Here is a 23,113-nt window from a genome sequence, read left to right as displayed (position 1 = left end):
TCCAAAAGAAATTCTATCATATTCCTTTGAAAGTATAGTTCTGCCAGAAACTTTTATGAGATGAAACAAAATGACACACTCGAGTTGGCTTTTCTTGAATTATAAGCAAGCATAAGGTATCAAATAAAAAGCAATTACCCTGTATAGTGAGATATTTACCACAAGTGGAAAAAAGCAGTAACAACGTGACATACATCTTTGAAATTACTTCATTTTCCATGAATGTAACAAGTGCCTGTATTTACTACAATTCCAGGCTATATGTTAATTAGATTACAAAAACTGCATACAGGAAATGAACTGGTTTAGGCTTTGAATCTGGCTGTATACACGCTTCCCATAATTCTGTCTGAATCACCACCGTCAGGATATAAAACCTAAGGCATAACATTTACTGTCCAGACAGCACAAAGTTAGACAAACCCCAGGACTGCTCACAGGTAAAACCCAGGTCATATTAAGCTTTTGAGATTGAACTTCCGATAAGAAAGAAAAAAAGTGAAATATCTGCAATGCTTAGGAAAGGGGGTCTCATGGTCTAGATTGAAAGCTAGGAGAGGAGTTGAAGCAAAACTTAGAAGTGACTGTTTTTTTAAAGAGTCCCATTGAATATACAGATTTGGCAGGTAAAATGGTAAAGAACTCTTTTATTTCCATATTCATTATTTTTGACAGTCATTTCAATATAAAATGTGTTTAAACCTTAAAAATAGTTTCTTTAGCATGTTGTAGCTCTTTTTTTTAATTTTTCAAAGCCTCAAATGATTTGTAGATTATAAGACATAATTGATGTGGATGGTGGGCAGCAGATGTGAGTACCAACTGGGTTGGGAGGGTGTCCACATTGTAACTGCCCCTTCTAGGGTTCGGGCTGCCATTTGTGAATCTAGTTTTTCTAGTATAATAAAGTTCTAGCATTTCAGCTCTGCTAAAACTTTATGGTTCCTAGAAGACACCACCACTTATTAAACTTATATTTTATCCTCACCCCACCTGAACTTCCATAATTCTGGTAAGTTTTCAATTTACTGATATTCAGTTAAATTAAGTCAATTAAATTCTTTAATGCTACAGAAACCATCTGATGAACTGTGTTGTTTGTGCAAATCTGTGGCATTTGGCTTAAACGTTTATGTTACTTGAGCACAAGTTAGCAGATCTCAGAAAGAATAATGTAATCTGTAGTCACAAATTCGTGTTTAGAGCTAAGAGTGATTAAGGCTTTAATAGTTCCAGTTTCAAATTACAGACAAGTCTTGCATTTGAAAGTATGAGGGTAATTCCCATTTCAGGTTGATATTTTATACACTGACTTCAATAATGACACTCTTAACTCTGTGAGAGAATACGGAGTAGATGCCATTTTAAAGAGAAAGATTAAGTCATATTTGGAGAAATGGAAGGCTTTGTGGCATCTTTTAAAAAGGCAGTCTCTGGTTGACTTCTGAAGATGTCAATTTTCCACTTGCTAATTTGATGGTTTGTCACCCCAGCTAAAAGTATGGGGGCCAAATGACCTCTCTGTTTTCTACAGGTTGCATGGTAATGCCTTTGGAACTTGGAACTAGGGTTTTGCTATTTCGATAGGCTGTTTAGAAATAGAAGTAGCAGTGATTGTGCTCCACATTGTTGTTTCAAAGGTTTCCTGAAATGTTTCCTGGGTTATGCATGAGTCAACCTGCCTTTGAAACTGTCTGGTAGGAGTTTGCTGGTGTAAGTTTAGCATCATTTCTCTAGGTCTAACACTGAAGAAGCAATTAGCTCAATATTTCTTTTTCATTCAATCCAGTTCTTCTAGCTGAGTCCAGATTTAATTCATAAATTTCAGATGGGGGAGACAGAAGGAGGATCCAGCGAGTTCCATTAATTTTCGAAAAAGAAGTATCCTTTTAGTTGCAGCTTGCATATAATTAGATGAGAATTGATGTCATTTTTCTAATATCAATTTATAAAATCACAAATTAAAAGGATTACATTGAGGCTTGATTATTTCATACTACTCTTCGTCATCATCATAATCCCTTAAAATTTGTATTGTTCCCCTCTTTTTACCACATAGGACAGCTCCTCTAACATAGTAGGTGTTCAATAAATATTTATTGAAAGAAAGTACTGATACTTAATAAATTCTAAATATCAATGAAAGGGTTATAAACTTGTACAAAAATGTCAGAGGTTTAATCAAAGAACCAGTGATATATCAATTTATACGAAATAAATCATGACATATTTTCCTGTTTAATGACAACTAAATCAGAATTTTGCCTAGAAGTCATCTGTCAGAGTGCAAAATTTTAAAGAACATAATCACTTATAATCTCTTTGCTTCTCTATTAGTTTATGGCCAGTGTTTCTGTAAGTCATAGCTTTTTCTTCCGAGGGTGGGTATTGCTGGGCCATATATGATTGTGAGGATTTTATCACTCTAATAAATATTAATTTCACATTTTATATGTGGCTGGCACACTGGGAAAAATACAGTTTCATCACAAGAAAAGGCTTGGCTGTCAAAAAGCAACTATGCTATTCAATTAACCAAAAGACATGAGACAAACGGATTTTACTTAGGTCTTAATAATCAAAGATCAAGAGATGGAGAAAAAACTTAAGTAAATCTCTTTCATTGACTTTCTTCTCTCAAAGGAAACCTAGAATAACAAAGGAAATGCAAGCTGCTTCAGCCACTTGACTTGCAAATCAATTTGGCCTGGATTATAACTGGGAATTAAGCCCCAATAAAAGGTATAGGGCTGGTACTAAAACAACAGGCACCAAGGCAAGAAGCTTTGCCATTGACAGTGAATGACTAAAAAGCTGTGTGTCAAAAAAGACTATAATTTGGTTAGATGTGCTAAGGGGGCAATAGAACAGCTGCAGGTCAGGTTATTGTGTCTTGGCATAAAGATCTTAAATATCCCAACTGGCTGCATCTAGCTCGATCCCCATTTTAAAAAGCTTAGAAAAACTGTAGCACTTTCCTGGCATGTGGGCAGTTTTTGTTGAATAAAGGGCTATTAAAGGAAAAAAAGTCAGATGGAACACTCTGTTCTCTCAGCTTTTCTGGGAAAGTAAGTAACAATGAAAATGATTTCATCACTAGTATTCTTTGCAACTTTGACCCAATATTTTCAAACTATAGCTTTAAAAATTATCCTCTTTTCCAGATCGCATTTTTAGATCATAAAACCCAACCAGATTCTAGGGTGGGAAAAATTCAGTACTCATTGGCCATTGCCTAAAATCTGTCATTCTCCAGTGTGTGGTATACATCTATTTGTGTGTGTGTGTGTGTGTGTGTGTGTGTTGGGGCGGGAGGAGGAAGTAGGGATGTTTTAACAGGTAATCTGTGTAGGTAGATTGTGGGAGATGTTTAGGGGTTAGATTATGCATATGAAAATTTGGAATGGAAGCTGTCATGATTCGAAGGTTAGTCTTCTGTGTAGCAGTAACTTTCAACCCCGGTTAGACAGATAGGGGAAAAAGCTCTGGTTTTGTGTTTGCCTGTTTCTAGGTTAAGCATCCTTTGGGAAATGAAGCTACAAAACAGAGACCCAGCTAAACGTAAAGAAGTAGATGTCAACCTTCTTGTGAAAATAAAGCTGAACTAAATTAAATATCCATACTTTCAGAAACTGGACTGACATTCTACCTTTCAACTCTGCCTGCCCCAGCCAGTTGCCTCTCCCCCACTCTGCCACATTTTGTTTCAAGAATAAACTGAGTGCTTCACATGTGAATACTTCAAGGGCTTGTAATGATCCAGAAAATATGGCACACATGATTCTTTCACGTGCTTGAATGAAGGAACAGTAGCCGTTTGTCCTTTTCTCTTTGGGCCTGTGCTCTTTAGATTGTATTGATGGGGGAAAAAAGTTGGAGATCAAGCACTAAAAACTGTCACTTTGTAGTCAACATGGGATATACTACAGAGATTTGAGCAAAACCCCAATCTGGTTAGCCCAAAGGGCTTATCATTCAAAAGGAACATCCCTGCCCTCATTACTACTACCTCCATAAGGACAAACCCCAAACTCCTTTAATGTTAATATTTATGGTTATAAATTTGGCCCAGTCCTGGGTAGAGAAGGGGCAGGAACCAACTGCACAGTGGAAGAGCTGCCAAGTAAACATGTTTTCCCCGAATCAAGTTTTAGTAGAAAGTTTTCCATTGGAGGACTTTCTCTAGATCAAAGAGTTTGATCTCTAGATCAAAATAATATTTTTTTAAGGAATTAAGAGCTACAAAACATTTATATCCATATTTCTAAACATCCAAGGCTAAAAGACATAAAAAGCAAATAGCAATGCAGTCACTGAATAGCAAGGCATGTCCACATTTCAAAGAGGCATAAAACGTGAAATGATAAGGTCAAAAATGTGAAACAGATTTAGCATAGTCATACTGCATTGAAAAAAATGTAGAACACACTATTTAGTTACCTAAATTAATTTACAGGAAAACGGGATCTTAGAAGTCCTCCGACGAACCAAGTGCAGAGAATCTAAAGGTGGGGAGGGCATGTTTTATTTCTATCTGTCCCCTTTAATAAGAGAACGTGAGGTAATTAGAAAGTACTCAATGCATTCTGGACTATTCTGCTAATTGTCCCAGGCAAGAGAAATCAAAATGCTTCAGAAAAGTAAGGCCTCGCTGAGTATTCGGGTAGAGGCCCCCCTTCGATCAGCTAGTCACTAAATGGAAATGTCATTATACACTCATTTTGTAGAGATGGATTAGTCACGCTGTAGAAAAGGCTGGTCGCTGAGGATGTGTCTCTTCCACGTTCCCTCAGCCTCCTCTGCTTTTACAGAGTTAGGTCTTCAGAGTGGCGAAGGAAAATAGGTCATTTTTCCTTCGTAAGGTATCATTGGATGATTCCTCTAGATTAATTATATGAACCCTATAATAGTTACAGATTTAAAAAAAATTTTTTTTAATTTTTCATCTCAAAGAGTTCTCAGTCCCCACCCCTCAGAAGGTACCATGAAGGGGCACTAAAGTGCATTTTAATGTAGGGGAGTAGAGTTTAAAGGTGCTGTCCAAGCTAAGAACCAAGATGATGCTGTTTAAAAAAGAAAGGCAATTCCTTCTACCTCCATCTCTGGAGTCAACTGAGGGAGGGCAATGAACTCGACCCTCACCAGAGGATTGTCCTAACTCTTAACTTTAGAGAAAACTGTGTAAGGACCTGCACATATAGACTCATTTATTTGTCCAAAATAGCAAAAATAGGCCTATTTCACCCTTAAGAAAGTATTTGCAAATCTGATCAGTCATGATCATAAAAACGTGAATGGATTTCAGATGCAATCCATGTGGGCATGCTCGGTGGTATCTAACTATGCATCTTCAGCTTAAAAGAACATGCTGCTGTTCATTTTCATCAAAACATGACTTCTAACTACCATAAATAAAATACACATGAAACGATTAAATCTTTTTCTTACAATAATTACTTTTACATTAAAAAGTCACCATCATCTTCAGATATATCGAAAATTAGGACTCTAAATCTTATTTCCCAGTCTTAGTTAACAATCTTGCACAGGCCCGATAATCCAAAACTTGGAGCTCTGATCTACACAGCTTGGCAGGTTTCACACAGTTTGACAGGTAGGCAACTGTGAGATATGCTTTTTTAAAATTAGCATTTTCTATCAAAACAGTCTGAAATCTTTTAAAATCCGCAGAGAGACTGTATTTGTGCAATGCCACAGTCACGTAGCTAAAAAGGAGAAAACAAAATACAGTCTGGAAGATTCACCACAGTCCAAGTTTTCTTGGTCCTCAGTTTAAACCACCATGAGCCCAGGAAATCCAATTAAATACAGAGCTTTAAATAGGAGAAGAGTTGGTCCTAGAATAACTTAAGCTACTAAACAGGGACGGTCTCAACCACGGGTGATTTGATGCACTCTTCGTGCAATCTGCTCTTTTCTGCAAGGCTCAAAGTATTTTCAGCAGGATGCTCTGAAATGTGACTGTCACCATTCAATGTAGAGACAAACCCTTCCTGGGAGGGGCCTTTCAAGTATGAGTGAAATTCCACTTGAGGATGACTGGACCTGTGTTCAGGATATAGGCTATTGCAGGGCACACTGCTGTCATTTTCTGAAGAGGAGCAGCAAACGATGACCGAGGGGTTGGCAGCTGGGTAGTGGGAGGTGCCGTAGGCTTCTGCTTGTCGGGCATAGTCAACGAACTGCTCCGGGGTCATGGTGTAAGGCACCAGCGAGAGGGTACCGTTTTTGACAGTATCTCTTTCAGAATAGTTCTCAGAGATCTGGTTAGGAGTTCCTGGAATGTGGCTATCTATTTGGTAATACAGAGTTGAAGAGTTGGCATAAAAAGAAGCATTTTTTGTGTGGCTTTCGTGAACGGCAGTGCCGTCCGAATAACAAAGGACGGAAGGAAGAGGAACAACTTCAGCGTGGGTACCCAAACCTTCCACGAAGCTGTCCCCTTTCTCATCATCATCATCCTCTTCCTCCTCCTCCTCTTCCTCTTCCTCTTCCTCCTCCTCATCGGACTCGCTAGGTGCCAAGCTTTGTGTACTAGAATCAGTGACTCCGCTGCAGAAACTGCTCCCGTCCTCCTCCTCCTCCTCCTCCTCTCCTTGGCAATCTAATTCCTCAGCAGACTGCAGGTGCAGCACAGCAGCCTGGGGTTCAGTTTCAATCTCAAAATTGTCTGCGATAGAATATTCTACGGAGTGAGCGACAGGGCCCATGGAACTACTGTGAGCACTTATCTCACTGTGGCAGCCGTTCAGTGTGGGGATTTGCTGCTCTCGGTTTTTCTCCAGTTCAAGTTTCATTATTGTGTGCAAAAAGTGAGTCCGGACACGGATAGGATTAAATTCAATTCTACCTGCTGTGTTACTACATCCTTCTTTAGTGCAGCCACATGGGAAAGACATTCGATCCACCTTGGAAGGAAGAACACAGATTAGCCCCATGGAACGCTTACAGACCAAATAAAACTCCAGTATCTTTCCGCAACCCCTTTGAATCTGGGATTACTTAATTCCACTTATGCCAGAACAAATGACCATCAAACTGCAAGCAGAAATGAAAAGGGGGAAGTAAAGGCTTAAAACTTAAGAGTTAACCTAATTTTAAAACCTGTATTCAAAATAAAAATAACCTGCGGTTATAAGTGTATATTTTTAGTGCAGTGACCCCTCCTGTGCTTTTGTTACCTTTTACTCCATTCTCCCTTTTTTCCCTTCTCTCCATCCCATTAATTTTGCTCCTATTTGTCAACGCTTCTATCCTTCCTCTAAGCTCCCTTTCCCTCCACTGTGTGTCAGTTCACATGCCCAATTTTAAGCAAACAAACTTACTGCCCTCATCTCCACCTGCTATTTTTGATCTAAATTATATGACATTTCCCATACTAGCCATGCCCTTTTTTCTTTCCCTATTATAAAATGAACTTCTCTGCCCAAGGTGTCCAGATTGACACCACTTAGTATCATGCAGCCTGATAGTTTGCTCTCATGGATTTGCCTTCTCATTCTTTCAGATCCTTTGTACGTGGTGCATGTATGTGGACTGCAGGGCTGCGATGGGTATGCACATTTATGACTGTGACTGGTGGACTTGTGTTTAGCTCCTGGCTCCCTTCATCCCCTCCCCATTCCACCAGACTACAAACTTTTCACGGGAAGGAGACGTTCATTTACTCAACATCCCCAAATCAGATAGAGTGATTGGGTTCAGCAAGAGCCACTGGACTGAACTCTTGACTCAGGTGAGAAGTGGAATTGCGGGCAATCCAAACACACTCCTAAGACACTTGCTAATTGTTTCAGACCCCACCAACTAAGCTGTATGCAGGCCAGAGCACAGGCAACCAGAAAGAACTTGCCCTGCTTGTCACCTTATCCAAGTGTGGGGAATTTCGTGTGCCACAGAGGAGAAGCGGATGGTAGCATGATCATCCTGGTCCCAATAAAAAGTAGTAGCAGATGTCCGAGCCAGAATCTATAGCTGTTTCCTTACTCATGAACCCCTTTTCTGTGAATCCACCTCAAGTAATTGTTCAGCTGATGAGAACCGTCTTCTCCTTTTGCCTGCCCGAGGGCTCTCCTTATTGGAAAAGCCAAGTTTCCTTGTAAAATAACACCACCTAACTAATCATGGAGTACTAGTGACATTATAGATGGATGGAGACCTGAGAATCATCTAGCCGAGGGGTTGGTAAATTTTTTTGTGTCCCTGATCAGAGAGCAAATATTTTAGGTTTTGTGGGCCTTATAGTCTCTGCGGTAACTATTCAACTCTGCTGTAGAAGAATGAAAGTAGTCACAGAAACATGTAAACAAACAAACCCACAAAATATGACTGTGCTGCAATAAAACTTTATTTACAAAAGCAGCTGACAGGCCAGATTTGGTCTGTGAGTTATAGTTTGCCACCCTCTGATCTAGTCCAGTCCATTCATTTTAGTGATGGGGAAACTGAGACCAGAAAGTTTGCCTGACTTACCGATTTTACATAGCTGGCACAGAGCAGAGCCAGGAGTAGAACTTAGTTTTCTTAAGTCTCAGTCTAGTAATTTTTCCACTAGTCTATACCACCTCTAACCAATCATCATTTTATGACCCATGGATGGATCAGAAAATACAAACTTGAATATTAGGGATGTCATGATCTCCCTGAAGCTTGTAAAAAGCTAAAATAAGCTAGTATAACAAATGAATCCAAGAGGAAATAATTTCAATGGGCTCAACTGCAGCTTGGGTTGCCTTTCACATTATATCTCACCTGTATAAGCATATTATGTGCACCCATGAACGTCCTTGACTTTGTGTTTCTCTCCGCTTGAATCACGTGTCTTGCCTTGCCCCAAAGTTTCCTTCCACATTATCTGTAACACGACTGCCTCTTTAGAGGGTGATGCATAATGTCTCGTCTTTAGATTCCCTGAAATCCCAATCCTTACCTGACACTTAATGCCTGCCAGGCTGCAGGTACATGTTTCTGGATCACAGAACACTCGGCAGTCACAGCCACAGTCCTCTCGCGATAGGCGGATGGCTCGCAGCTCATGCTTTTCTTCCACATCAATCTTTTTCACTCCAGAGGCCCGCAGCAGTGCCCTCCGTTTTTTGGTTGGCAGGGGTTGTAGAAAGAAGTACTCGTCTACCTCTGTGTTGTCTAAATCAATATCATCATCAGAAATGTCGTCCACTGTAAGAGTGCTAGCTTCTTCAGATTCCACCGTGCCGTTCTTAGTCATCTAGAAATGCAAAGCCGCAAATAAGAGACTTAGCACGGGCAGGGTTTAAAATTCCCACTCTCACACTTGGCAGGAATGAAACTACTATATAACATCATGTCCTCAGAATCAATTAAGTGTTTGTGGGTCAAATCATTTCCTTTTATTTTTCTCTTTAGAGAAGTCAAAGGGAGGAAAATGAGGCATCAAAATGCGAGGCTTTTAAGTGTCCCGTAACAGAGGACGTAATTGTAACTCTAAGCTCCCGAGGTTAGGAGCTACAGCTGTTAGAGCTTTCAGCCAGTGCGACGCGAAAGAGACCAAAGGTTACGGATGCCCATCAGTGAAGGCTATCTTTAGACTCAGTTTGTGATGGGCAGCTCTGAGTTGGAATAAATGTGTCCTTGTTCAGAGGTGATAGCATCTTAGCGGAAGCCATTGCCACCTCAATCAGCAAACATGTTGTCCTTGAAATAACAACCCTGTCTTGGGCTCCAACAAAACCATGGACGAGGAAATAAAGTTATGTTGCACTGTGCTGTTGGGATTACAAACACGGTTACCCTACCGAACATTCCAAGAATGAGGGCTTGATATGAAGTAATCAGTTAGGTCAGCGTGCTCTCAGAAAGACAAGGAGCAGAGGGCAGTGCTGGCGGGCTCTCGCCAACAGGAAACTGAAACAATAAACTCAGCCCTCAAAGGAGTTCATAAGAACCTTTGCCCAAAGCAATAGCTTCTGCATAATAGCTCATGTGGACAACTATGTCTCATATACCCTTAACTATTCTGCTTCTATTTATATTTCTTTTCTAAATTAATTTCATCCATCAGTATTTCACTTTTCACTGTTACACCACCACATATTATGTTTCCTTTGTAACAAAGCATTTAGAAAGAGATATTTTGTTTGAATATGAGCAAGAAATGTATTCTGAGAAGCAGCACAGGAATAAATGCAAAAACTTCATAAGGGATTATTCAAGAAAGTTCTAAATACAGAAGCTATTTTAATTTTTTAATTTTTCAGTGTGTTGCATCATAAACTTCATCAATTGTAATTATTACCATGTTTTTTGATCTTAACAACAGTTCCGTCTTTACACAGTTAAAATACTCTGGTGACATCTGACATCATTCTCTCATATTTATAGGAAGAAGACCAACATTTAGATAGGAATACTTATCATTGACCAAAAAGTCGCAAACCAGACAACTGTGAATGCATTGAAAACAAATAGAAGGCTAGTCTTTCCCCTCAAGTGGAGGAAACAATGCAGTATAAAGCGTATATTAAATATAGGACAAAGGTCCCTGAGAAGCATTTTCAAAAGCTACTAAATTATATTTTTTGAATATTTCAGAGCTTAACTCTATGTTCTTGCAAAGATAGCCACTCCCTTTTAATGGGCTTTGTTTCTTGCTGTGATCTGCAATGCGTTTCCTTTCTTGGTATTTCTTTATAAATATGTACTGGTTACACTGTTCATGTTCCTGTGATGTCTGCTATTAGGATGCTACTTTGATTGGTTGCTGTCATCATTTTTGTTAATTCTTACCTGCTAACAGAAGCATCTTTCTATCTGTAAAGATCTGATTGTCTACGGAATTCGAATGTGTAATTGCCTCATGTATACTCAATCCTCTGTGACTGGTAAAGCTGCATTAACAAGCAGGAGAGTTACTTCCCAACTTGTCACCTCTGTGGCATTTAGATTTGTTTTCATTAATGCTTGGCCTGCCTACGTGAATTTCATCAAGCTTCTGACTCCACAGCACTTGTAGAACACCCAGGGCTGGATTAGCATGATTCATTTCAATACTTCCTTCCTACTCAGTCTCCGGGTTCTCTAACACTTATCCTCCTTTGTGTAACTGGTAATATCACAAAAACAACAAAAAAAAATCCCTATTTTATATTAACAGGTTTTGATTTTTAAAAAAATAATGGTTGCTATCATATTAATGAAAAATTTTAGGGCAACGTGAATAACTAATTGGCATCAAAGAATTAAGAAAACCCCAACTGTATCTCACATAAACTACGGATGATGCTTACTTCAAATATAAGTGGAATAAAATCTGCATCTCTTACTCCCACATACAAATCATGGTAAACAATTTCATTTCAAAATAAAAATCCCATTAAGAATCTAAAAGTCCTCCTCATAGACCTACACACTGTTTTCACTCTTGTCCAGAAACCCACAGGGGCTCTAGTCTAGATTTTCAAAATCTCACATTAGTATTGAAGTGACCTGGCAAGGTTTTCTCCTTGCCTCTTCAATACCATCTCTGCCATTTCTAATGAAGACTGGAAATATTCTAGTTCACCAATTGGCTTATCTTCCCCTCCTCATAGTTTCCAGTTTGGTGTATAGCCATTGAGAGAGATTATTCTTTGCTATCCCCTCAGAAGTCCTTTACCAGCTATCTCCTCTGGTCTACAGCCATTTCCTTCTTTGAAACCCTGGTCAAATCTACCGGATTTAAATACTCTTTAAAATAAGATTATTACATAGATTATTTTCAAATGCATCTTCTAATATTAGAGCAATAGGGAAAAAAGTCAATGAGCTCCCTATTTCTGTTCGCAACTAGTGCAAAGAAACCAGGGAATCATCCAAGATTGCCCCATCTACTTTTTGCTGACTCCTTTACTCCTTTGAACCCTTCTTCACAAGAATGTTCATTTTGTACATTGTTTTTCTCCTCCCCTAACTTTATAGAGATATAATTGATGCATAACATTGTGTGAGTTTAGGGTGTGCAATGTGTTGATTTGATACACTTATATATTGCATAAAGATTACCACTGTAGCATTAGCTAACATCTCCATCACATCACATAATTACCATTTCTTTTTTGTGGTGAGAACATTTCAGATCTACTCTCTTAGCAATTTTCAAGTATATAACACAGTATTGTCGACTACAATCACCATGCTCTACGTTAGATCTCCAGAACTTATTCATCTTATGACTGGAAGTTTGTACCCTTGGTCCCTCATCTCCCCATTTCCCTCACCCTCCAGCCCCTGTTAACCACCATTCTACTCTCTGTTTCTGTGAGTTCTGTTTTTTTGAGATTCCACATATAAGTGATATCACACAGTATTTGTCTTTCTCTGTCTGACTTATTTCACTTAGCATATTGCCCTCAATGTCCATCCACGTTGTCGCAAATGGCAGGATATCCTTCTTTCTCATGGTGAATAGTATTCTATTGTATATATCTATATATAATATATTTTACTCTTGAGATGAGTGTTACCTTTAAATGTCTTTTTTTATATGGCAAAATAGATTCATTGAATCTTCAGACTTTAGTTCATCAGATGCAGCCTCTTTATATTATGCATAAGGAGGCCCAGATTAATTTAGACCTCTCCAAAACATGCTTATAAAACTAATTCCCTAACCCCTATTTTGGAATGCTTTTCCTTATATGTCACAGATAGATTCCAAGTTTCTGATAGTACATAATGCAGTGCTGGGACTCCAACATGGAATTAAACACAATGTGTCTAAAAGCTATTCTGTTTATAAAATAAATGCATGCAAAGTAATCAGCACATTCGAAGGAATGCTTTCTTTTGAGATAGATCCCTTAGAAGGCAATCTGGGCCTTGGACCATTTCTAGTTCTGTGCTCTCTCCCCAAAATAACCTTGCCTTCCCAAGAGCTCAAAGAAAGCGTGCCAAAAATGTGGCTTAAGGAGACCAGCAAATAATCTTAATTCTCAAACCTGCTTTTGATCCTGTGTCCATGTGGGTGTAAAAAAAAGAGAGATTGGAGGGAGTGAAAGAGAGGTGGGAGAAAGAGATATGAGATGATAATATTAATAACAACAGTTGTTGAATCTGGGTGCCCGGCATTGCTCTAAACACTTTATCTACATAACTTACTTAGCATCACAAAAAATCTCATAAGGTAGATATTATCATTATCTCCATTTAACTGATGAGGAAAGTGAGGCATAGGAATGCTAAATAACTTGCCCAACATTGCAAGTAGTGAGACTGTGCACCAAGTTACAATCCTGGATATTTGACTGTACAGCTTGTGCTCTTAACTGCCAAGATAATTACATATACACATTGTTTTTAATATATATTTAATATATACTGAATAGTCTTTTGTGCTCAGTTTGTATTAGGCATTAGTTGTATCAATGCGCAAGACACAGGTCTTGATCTCAATGGATTGGAGTAAAGAGGTGAGGAATCTAGTAATTTTAATCTAGTTCATGAGGATTTTCTAGCTGAGGGTGAACACAGGGCATGAGAGTATGTAGGAGGGGCACCTAGAGGTGGGGCTGGCGGTGAGGTGAGGAGAGAGGACTTTCACATCTAGGCTTAACTCTCAAGATGGAGTAGCAGTTAGATGAACAAGGGGAGGCAGAAGGCATTCCACACGAAGCAACAATAGTTTCAAAGGCCTGAGATGGCACAGAGCATGATGCTTTCATTGGCTTGCAAATTATCCAGATGACTGGACTTGTATGGTATCCCCTCCTGTCTTGGTCCGTAAGCAAAAGAAAATAAGTAAATAAAGAGTAGCCTTTACAGATAGCTCCTCTGTTCTCCTGCCTTACCCCCTTAGAGGTGATAAGTAATGACTTAACTCATAATCTGATCTAACAATCTTTATCTTATTTTATACTTATCTTACATATGTGTGCATTTATTTATATTATATTGGAAGGATCTCAAGGTCAAGGACTCTGGTGTGTGTGTGTGTTTGCTTGTTCCAATGATGATACTAAGATGAAACTCACTTGTTGAGCCACTGTGTAAACTTGTCCAGACTCATTCTACAAATGACTATAACTTTTTAAAAATAGGCATAATTTAAACATCTTAATTTTGAAAATTTGTCTGATTTATAATGATAAGTATGAGCAAACAGTTTCCAAAGCCCAGTAAAGTAAAACCTTTGCCCATCTAAACGCACTTGAAGGATGGGACACATAACTGTCAGAATCAGTGCAGTGATTCTCAGACTGCTTTGGGTCAAGTACAGCGGCGGCTTAAATAAAAATCAGCAGTCAATCTTTCTTTTTTTTCCCCATATCATGTAGTGGCTGAATTCCACTATAAATCCAATGAGATGAAATTTTGGGTGAATTAAATGCCTGAAAAAAACTAATTCAATGCAAAATGATTGTGGAGAGGGAAACAATACCGCAAATGTGGACTGACTAAAATGAGCAAAACAAAAACCCACAAAAATAAAAACATTTCCTTTCAGCAGTTAAAAGGTGTTCTTAGTAATAAAATTTCCTGGTTATTACAAAGTTATTAACACATGTAAAACTGATAGTGGGAATAAGAATGTGAAAACTAATTCAATTCCACAAACACTGATTACTTCTTATTATAATGACAATGATCCTGTTGAGAATGTTCCAAGCTCCCATATATTGAAAACCAGTAAGTGAGCTCCATACTTTATATAAATTATCTCGCCTAATTTGCACAACAATATAATGAAGTATTTTTTTATAACTGAAAAAATTGGAGACTTGAGAAGATAATTTGCCAAAATGTAGCTACATAGTTAATTAGTAATTGCACTGAGACTCAAACTCAGGTCGATTTGACCTCAAAGCTTAAGCAGACTCACAAGACCAGTTTACAGGAAAAATTCTTACAGTAACAGTAGAAAACTATATATAAGAAAGAAAAAACTATGGTTGCAGCCACACTCCAAGAGCTGATTTCAGCGCTGTGGGGCAGGAGACGAAAGAACAGTACAAGCTTCCTGAGAATTAGCTCATTCAGAAATGAAAAATATGATTCAGACACAGAGAAACAGAGCTCAGAAAAGAAGAAAACAGGAAACAAGCTGAAAATACATCTTCACCAGTTAGCATTTCCTCTGGGTACCTATTTTGTGGGCAAGTGAAGGTGGCCTTTTTTTTTTTTCCTGAGGAAGATTTGCACTGAACTAACATCTGTTGCCAATCTTCCTCTTTTTTTTTTGTATGTGAGCAGCCACAACATTGCCACTGATAGACGAGTGGTGTAGGTCCACGCCCAGGAACTGAACCTAGGTCACTGAAGCAGAGTGTGCCAAACTTAAGCATTAGGCCACCGGGCCGGCCTTGGAGGTGGCCATTCTATAAAGATGCCAGCAGAAGCTGTCCAAGTGATAGCTGCTACTGTTGAACTAACGTGTTACTCTTGATTTTCTCAGCTGACTTTTAACTTATTTACCCTGGCCTGCATTTCATCAGCATAGTATGCTGCCTCATTTTGTAATAATATATTAGTTTTGGTGATCGGTTTTATGGATGTTTCCTCCATCATAATGTGAACACAGATTATGTCTGTCTTGCTCATCCCTGTATCCCCAGTACCTTGTTAATTGCAGTCCTATAGTAATTGACCAATAAATATTTTTTGAATGAATGAATCAATATTCTTAATCACCATGCCATATTACCAGTTACTGTACTAAGTATCAGGGTTTACGATATATGGCAATTCTGCCATCTAAGAAGCTTCCAGTATGCTGGGGAGATAACCATGCAATAAATACAATATAGTGTGGTGAGTGCAACATAAAATATGTGCAAAGTATAGAAGTAACAGGGAGGAGGAAATGATAGACCAAGAAAGTTGAAAGGTAGATACAAAGACACAAAGCAGAATTATTTGCTTCCTATTCTGATGTCATAGTGTCTATCAAGGAAAAAAACCTTCCAACCAGAAATTGGAGAACAGATATGTTAGGAAGGATTTAATATAAAAAAGAAGTGGGGAGACAGTGAAAGAGTATTCAGCTATTTTATATAAGAATCCCCAGTCCAGACAATTTATGCTTTTGAGCAATAAAAACCCTTGAAGTTATGATTGCTCAGTCTAATATCTGTGAAGAGTCATAGGGAAAGGAATTAAAAGATGATCAAAATGGGAATGAATTGTTTTTAAAAAAAGCCAATTTTAGGTAATTCTAGAAAGAGTTATTTAAACAGATGGTCTCTACATATGAAGAAAGACAGCAGGGACTCCTAGAGTATTACTTGGGCTCACTAAAGAGAGAATGTCCATTTGTCAAATTAAACTCTACGCAGAACCTCAACATATAAAACAGATAAAAGTAGGAGAGAGGTGTACGAGTCTTAATCCCATGGAACACAACTGGGAAACCACTGATCTAGTCCTGAGATTTTCGGACAAAATTTCTTATGTTCTTTACATGGAAGAATGGAATGTGAGCTGATTGAGAGTATGGTTAGATACATGAATTTCTTGTTATTTGAACAGTTGAAAGTCTCTCCAAAAACAGCAATGCTCAGCTCTTTTGCACCACCAGTGGGGCTGGGAATGAGGGTGTGGCACATATACATCCTATCAGTGGCAGTGGCCCACCCTGGGCGTGAGTCTCAATGGAGGTCATGGTGGGATGGTGAGGGGGAAGCTCCCCCTTTGTCTCCCGACGATCACTACTCTGAGAAGATATCCTGCACTTGGCCCTGTCTCTTTAAATTGTTTTTAAATCATGTGTTGTGTGAAGACCTAAAAGGCAGGCTTATCACATCTGCAGATTACAAGATCATGTTTATTCAGATTAAAAAAATAAAACTTTATTGATTATTCTTTGTATCCCATGTCCAGCACTAAAGAGGATTTTTGTCCTGGAGATGTTGTAAAGTTTTGATTTATATAATGATGCAGACCTGGCTTATCTGGGTTTTGCTCGTTTCTTGCTTGCTGTTTTTCGTTGTTGTTGTTTTACCTACTACCAGCTTAATGTGAAGAAATAAACTGATCAAGGTCCAAAAAGCTACTGTAACTTTAGTGCATACCCATGGATAGAGCATCCACATCTTGGGGGTGGGTGGATAATGTAACATGTTCCTATATACTGGACAGACTCCTTCTGCAGGACCAAGTCCAGATCAAGTATCATATTTTGGGACAGACACTAAATAAACAGCATTATATCCAGAATAAGGTAACCAGGGTGATAAAGTGTCTGAAAACCTTGCCCTGGGAGGTTTAGTGAAAAGAATTAGGCATGTTTAATCCTATAGAACAGAAACACTTGGAACCCACATAACCTATTGCCAAACATTTGCATGTCCATCAACACTGCTTTCAAACACCTGGAGTTTGGAGACTAGGGACCAGATTGATTCTGTACAGTTAGAGTGCAAAATTAGGATCAAAAGGTATAATCAGATGGTGGCAGTTTGGTCAATGTAAAGAAGACCTTTCTAACAATTCAAGCTGCAAAAATGGAATGGGCTATCTCAAAAAGCAATGTGCTCTGGGTCACTAGAGATGTGCAATAAGAGGTTTCACATAATACATATTGGAATATCCAAATACATATTGGATATGTATTTGAGAGAAGGAATTCCTGGTTTTATGGTATGAGTTGGATAAATGACCTAGTGACTAAGGTCTCTGGCAAACTAAAGGAAAACATTCATATCATTTTGATATTCGGTCAAAGCTTGCAGTATAATTCTTTGGCTCATTAGCTGTTAATTGCAGGTGGCAAATTGGAACCAATTTAATTACGCCCTCAAAGAACCAGGACGTTTGGTTGTTTTGTCAGCCTATAGGAATTTCAACAACCTGAATTTATGAGTTCTTGACGTACATATCACCACAGAGGCACCAGAAAGGATGATAATATCAACATGTAAGACATATAAACTTTTCATACCTTCCTTTATTTTCCCTTCTGGTTTAGACCACCATTGCGAGCAAACCACCAAGCATTGCATAAGAAACACACGGCTCAAAAATTGAGAAAACTATATAACCCTGGAAAGCAATTGGAAATCGTACCAGAGCAGAGATAGACTTTGATCTCAGAAAGGTGAGGAAGAACAATTAAGATTGAAAAGCATTGAGAAAGAGAGGCCAGTCAAAGCAGTGAAAGCTAAATTAGATTTCCTACACCAAGGTGGTAGAATCCAGTAAGATACAACCCAGAGGCAATTGGAATGCCAAGGCTCTTTGAAACATACAAATGGCTGCCTAATGCATTTTACAGATACGTGTGAAATGGGAATAAAGGCTAATGCAATTGTTCAACAATGTGGTGCAGATGATGAAATCTAAGCACTTAATTTGGAAAAGAGTATAGTATTAAGATGACTACATTGATTACTGTGAAGAGTATGACAAGTTTGAATGGGCTCGACAGAGAAATAGCAGTGTGCTCTGTAATTTAGAAATCTAAAGCTTGTTATTTCTTCTAGGAACATGCATTTTATTCAATCAGCTTTCTCTGTTAATTGTTTTTAGACAGTATTTGGAACACCAACATCACGAACAAAAAAGACACATTTGAACCCCCAAAACTGAATCAGATTTGTTCTATAAATCTAATTGAATAGATTATTTCTCAATATTTAACCCATAATTTGATTGAGATGAATTACTAAATAAAAAGCAATTTTAAAATCAAAAAGTAAATTTCTATTCTTACTTTGTTTCCAAAATATTTATTATAAGGAAACATCAAGAAGCATGTATGTGTAATGGCTTTTTTTTTTTTTTTTTTTTTTTTTACTAATCTTTCACTATTAAGGCCTCATTGGGGGAGTGCCATTGGGAGAAAGAGAAATTTCTTACTGTTCTGGGGCTGTTTCTCAAATAAGTAGGAAGGAAACTTCCTAGTCCCAAGTCCGGTGAGTTTCTTGTGGCATTTTATCTGGTTTCCACACTGAGGGCTTTGAAAAATGTTTGATAATGAGGGCTTTGGAAAGTGTTTCCCTTGTCAGACGCTCCCTTCGCTCTTGTTACTCAAGAGAGTTCACTGCCGTTCACAGAGGGCCACCTCCGGGCAAAACCAAGGGGCAGAGTTTGTCTTTAACAATCCTCGCTTTCCTCTTCCGACTTTCTCTGGGTCAGTAACCCTCCTGCTGCCCCAGTTAAAATAATGGAATCAATTTAACTACATTTATTTTGTTACTTACCACAGAGGTATTTATATTTCAAAATAAATGTTATATTAAAAGTGAAATTTCAAATAGAGTGAATTTTTGGATAGCTTGTTTTTGGATAGCTAACGTTAGATTTTGGATAGTTAAACCTTAGACAAGTAAGGTCAATGATATTTTTAAAATCATAAAAGTTAATATACTAGAGGAATTACAGTTAAAATATACGTTTTCCTCCATTAATTTTCCTCAGGGTTTTTAGCAAACGGGTCCACATTTCTGTGATCTTTTATTAGTTTCATGAGACACGTGTTTCTGAGTTTCTGAATACTTTCTGTACAGTGAGGCTAAGATCGGATCCCCTTAGAATCCATGGTCTTTTTGTTTGGTATTCATTTGGAAGGAGCAATGATATCCAGAGGCCTCACGTTTACATCTTCACCAAAAAGGAAACCTTCATGTTTTCACTTATACATGACAAACCAAGACGTGACACCCACCTGGATGAGTGCGTCTGCAACTTCCAACACTAAGCACAATGCAAAAAAGGAATCAATAATAAAATGCTCCTTTTGCTTCTTTTCTTCTTCAGCTTGTTAAAAAAAAAGCATAGACGCAGCTGAATACAAATCGTATTATCAGAATATATCACTGCCTGATACAGAGGAAGGTTCCTGTAGGCATGTGGCTCCCCCTAACATTCATCACATGCACTATGTGCCTCAAAGTTCACCACAATAAATCTTTTGGTTCTCAGATAGAATTATAGTCTCCCAGCTGTTAAAAACCACGGAACACAGTACCAACCCCAAGAAAGGGCTGGCTCCCTATGGGTACAGAGATTGTCTTTCCCTATGCCTATAGGGGATAATCAATTAATTCTAGAAAAGGAAATAACAAGATAATATAACCAGTTTTCTACTGCGTGAGCCAGTCATTTAACATCTTTGTGCTTCTTTTTCTTCAGTTGTACACATGGTCTCATAATTCACCTAACCCACTGGGTCTTTGTTAGGATTAAATTAAATAATGTTTATAAAATGCCTGGCAAATAAAAATCACTTAGTGAATGGCAGCCATTGCTACTGTTCTGCCAGTCTTTGAACTGGAGAATGACTTCACTCTTGGAGTAGGGGACAGAGTTGGTTTGCAGTGGGTTAGAAAGAGAGAGGGTGGATTTCAGAAGTAAATCTGAGAATTATTATTAAATTAAGCTACATACAAAGCAATCATGAAAAACAACAACAATAATAATGGATTGCTACCAAAAAATCTTAAGGGACTCTCAATGAAATCTGTCAAAAATATCACCAAAGGAAATATGAGCCATGCTTTAGGCTAGGCTGTGCTTAATTTAAGGAACTGCCTTCTTTTTTTTTTGTAAAGATTTTATTTTTCCTTTTTCTCCGCAAAGCCCCCCACTACATAGTTACATATTTTAAGTTGTGGGTCCTTCCAGTTGTGACATGTGGGATGCCACCCCCGCATGGCCTGATGAGCGGTACCATATTGCGCCCTGGATCCGAACCAGCAAAACCCTGGGCTGCCAAAGTGGAGCGTGTGAACCTAACCACTCGGCCACAGGGCCGGCCCCCAGGAACTGCCTTCTTGTACAATTGGGAATAATGCACATACATAAATTGCAAAATACATAAAAACAAGGCATTTAGAAACACATCACACCTCTGCCTCCTGACTTTATACTGGAAACTAAAGGTACAGGTAACACAGGTGTGCTTATGCTGTTTCATCTATTTAATGAATGGCCCTTTATGTTAAGTATCCTGGATTATCTAGGAAATATTTCCTTTGTCGTTAGATAATGATAGGACAGCATTTCCCATATAATGATAGGTTGATGAATCAATACAAAGAGTGCCTCTGATCAATGAAAGAAGTTTCTGAGCTATGTTTCTCTCCACTTGATGTCTAATGTGGCACAATAGATATCTCCACCTGGACATCTCCCTGCCATCTCTTTAATAACGCAAAAGCCTCTCAAAATCAGTATGTCCAAAATTGATCTCATTATCTACCCTATTCCCCACCAAGCCCCAACCTACCAGTCTTCCTGGATTCCTTGTCACATCCTCCTCATAGAGAAAGGTACATTCACCCACAACCTGTTCAGTTTTGCAAGCCAGATATTTAGGAGTCATTCTGGATGGTCCCCCTCTTTTCCTGCCAAATCCAGCCCATCATCAAGGACTGTTGCTTTTACTTCCTAAATTACTCCCTCTATCTATCTCTCTTCATCACCCTGACCATCAGTCTAATCTAACCTTCCATCATCTCTCTCCTGGACTATTGTAATAGCCTCTTAACTGGTCTAACTCCATATACTGCCCCCAAACATGGTGCCCCTACCCCAAAACTATTCTCACATCATAGCATGAATTAGATCATCTTATCCCGCCACCCCAACTCCACACTTAAAACTCTTGGATGACTTCTAAGAAAATGCCTTAACATGACCTACAAAGCCCGGCCCCATGTCCTTCATGTTGCTCCCCTCTTTTTTTCTCTGCTCCAGCCACACTAGCCTGTGTGCATTCTCTGTGCTTCCTCCTGACACAAGCCAGCTTGGGTTCTTCCTGCTGCCTGAACTACTCTTGCCAACCCTTTTCACCTTGTTATCTGTTCAGATTTCAGTTCCGACATCACTTCCTTGATCTGCGGACCACATCCATTCCTTGTTACATACTTTCATAGTTCCTTGCAACTCTCCTTCACAGCACTTAATGAAGCTGTAATTTTATTTTGTCTATATAATTAATATTTTTCTTTCCTATTAACATATAAGTCCCAGGGAAGAAGGGACCACATCATTTTTTGGTACCAGTGAGCCCCAGTCCAAACACAGGGTCTACAATCTAGCAGCAGTCAATAATAAATATTTATAGAATTAATAAATAAACAATGCCAGGTAAGCTTTCCACATTGCTTTCAGTGAAGAGACTATAATGGTTTTGCTTTAAAAAAAAAGCCTCAGCAGGCAGTCTCTTGTGTGAAATGCCCAGTTTGGCCTATGAATATAAATATGAAAATGGGTAACGCAACCACATTGAGGTAAGAATATGAGGTTTTGCAAAAAGCGAGTTTCTACTGTTTTTTACCTTTAGTTTTAAAGAGTTCAGTTTTTCCTCCCTGAGGTGTTCTCTCAACATCTCCCGGTGGAGCCTCTCCTGCTCTCTCGCAAATTCGCCAAGAGTGTACTGGCGCACGCTGTTATGACGGCTGGACATGCCCAGGGTGCTGCCCCCTTGACTGGGCACGCTGGTGAAGCCTTGCCTCCGGGTAAAGTAGTACACGGTGACACAACTAAAATGCACATTCTTCGTCCTCAGCCGCTTCTCCCTTTTGAGAATGGAGGAAGCTGAAAGAGAAAGAAACAATTCAGTGAACACCTAGGGCAGCAGTTTTCAGACGAGGCGAAGGATTAGAAAATGCCACTTGATGATCTTGAATCTACGGTCAACCCTTTTTGGCTGGGAGACACTGAAAATGTTATATCCCAGAGTTAGTACAGATTTCTATTTCCTTTCTTAAATTTTCTTCTAGCTGTGGTGTAGACTTTTAAGTCCTTCTAGAATGGTAGTCTAAGCAAACTTTTACAAAAGTTGTCAATAGTCTGTGAATCACTGGCAGAATTTAATTTCTTATTTCCCCTAATCCCTTAAGTTTTGGTTTTATGATTTTCACATGAGTTGCATCATACTATAATCAGAAAAAACACATACTACAAACCCATATTTTGATATGGAAGGTGATTAGCGTGAAAAAAAATGTATATTTTTGAATTTTAGAGGGGCTACTCCCATGGAGTAGTAGTCTGGTATGCTCTGCTTTGGTGGCCTGAGTTCACGGGTTTGGATCCCAGGTGCTGACCTACAACACTTGTCAAGCCATGCTGTGGCAGCAACACAGATGCAAAATAGAGGAAGATTGGCACAGACGTTAGCACAGAGTAATCTTCC

The 23,113-nt window shown here is 38.8% G+C and overlaps 1 protein-coding gene across 4 annotated transcripts in view; it reads right to left on the bottom strand.

The window, feature by feature from the left end:
* Positions 1 to 2,077: 2,077 nt before the first annotated feature.
* CSRNP3 (cysteine and serine rich nuclear protein 3) overlaps positions 2,078 to 23,113 on the bottom strand; it is a 185,893-nt gene continuing 164,857 nt past the window's right edge. For all 4 annotated transcript variants that reach the window (XM_070241979.1, XM_023623064.2, XM_001496003.5 and 1 more), the window contains 3 exons: positions 22,253 to 22,512; positions 8,951 to 9,247; positions 2,078 to 6,929 (listed from right to left, as the gene is read on the bottom strand). In XM_070241979.1, the coding sequence (XP_070098080.1) occupies positions 5,877 to 6,929; positions 8,951 to 9,247; positions 22,253 to 22,512 (1,610 nt within the window). In that variant the 3' untranslated portion in view covers positions 2,078 to 5,876. The remainder of the gene's footprint in view (positions 6,930 to 8,950; positions 9,248 to 22,252; positions 22,513 to 23,113) is intronic.

Source organism: Equus caballus, chromosome 18 (assembly GCF_041296265.1).
Source record: "Equus caballus isolate H_3958 breed thoroughbred chromosome 18, TB-T2T, whole genome shotgun sequence".
Lineage (NCBI taxonomy): Eukaryota > Metazoa > Chordata > Mammalia > Perissodactyla > Equidae > Equus > Equus caballus.
The sequence above is the reverse complement of the archived record's forward strand: the minus strand, read 5'-3'. Positions and strand labels throughout refer to the sequence as shown.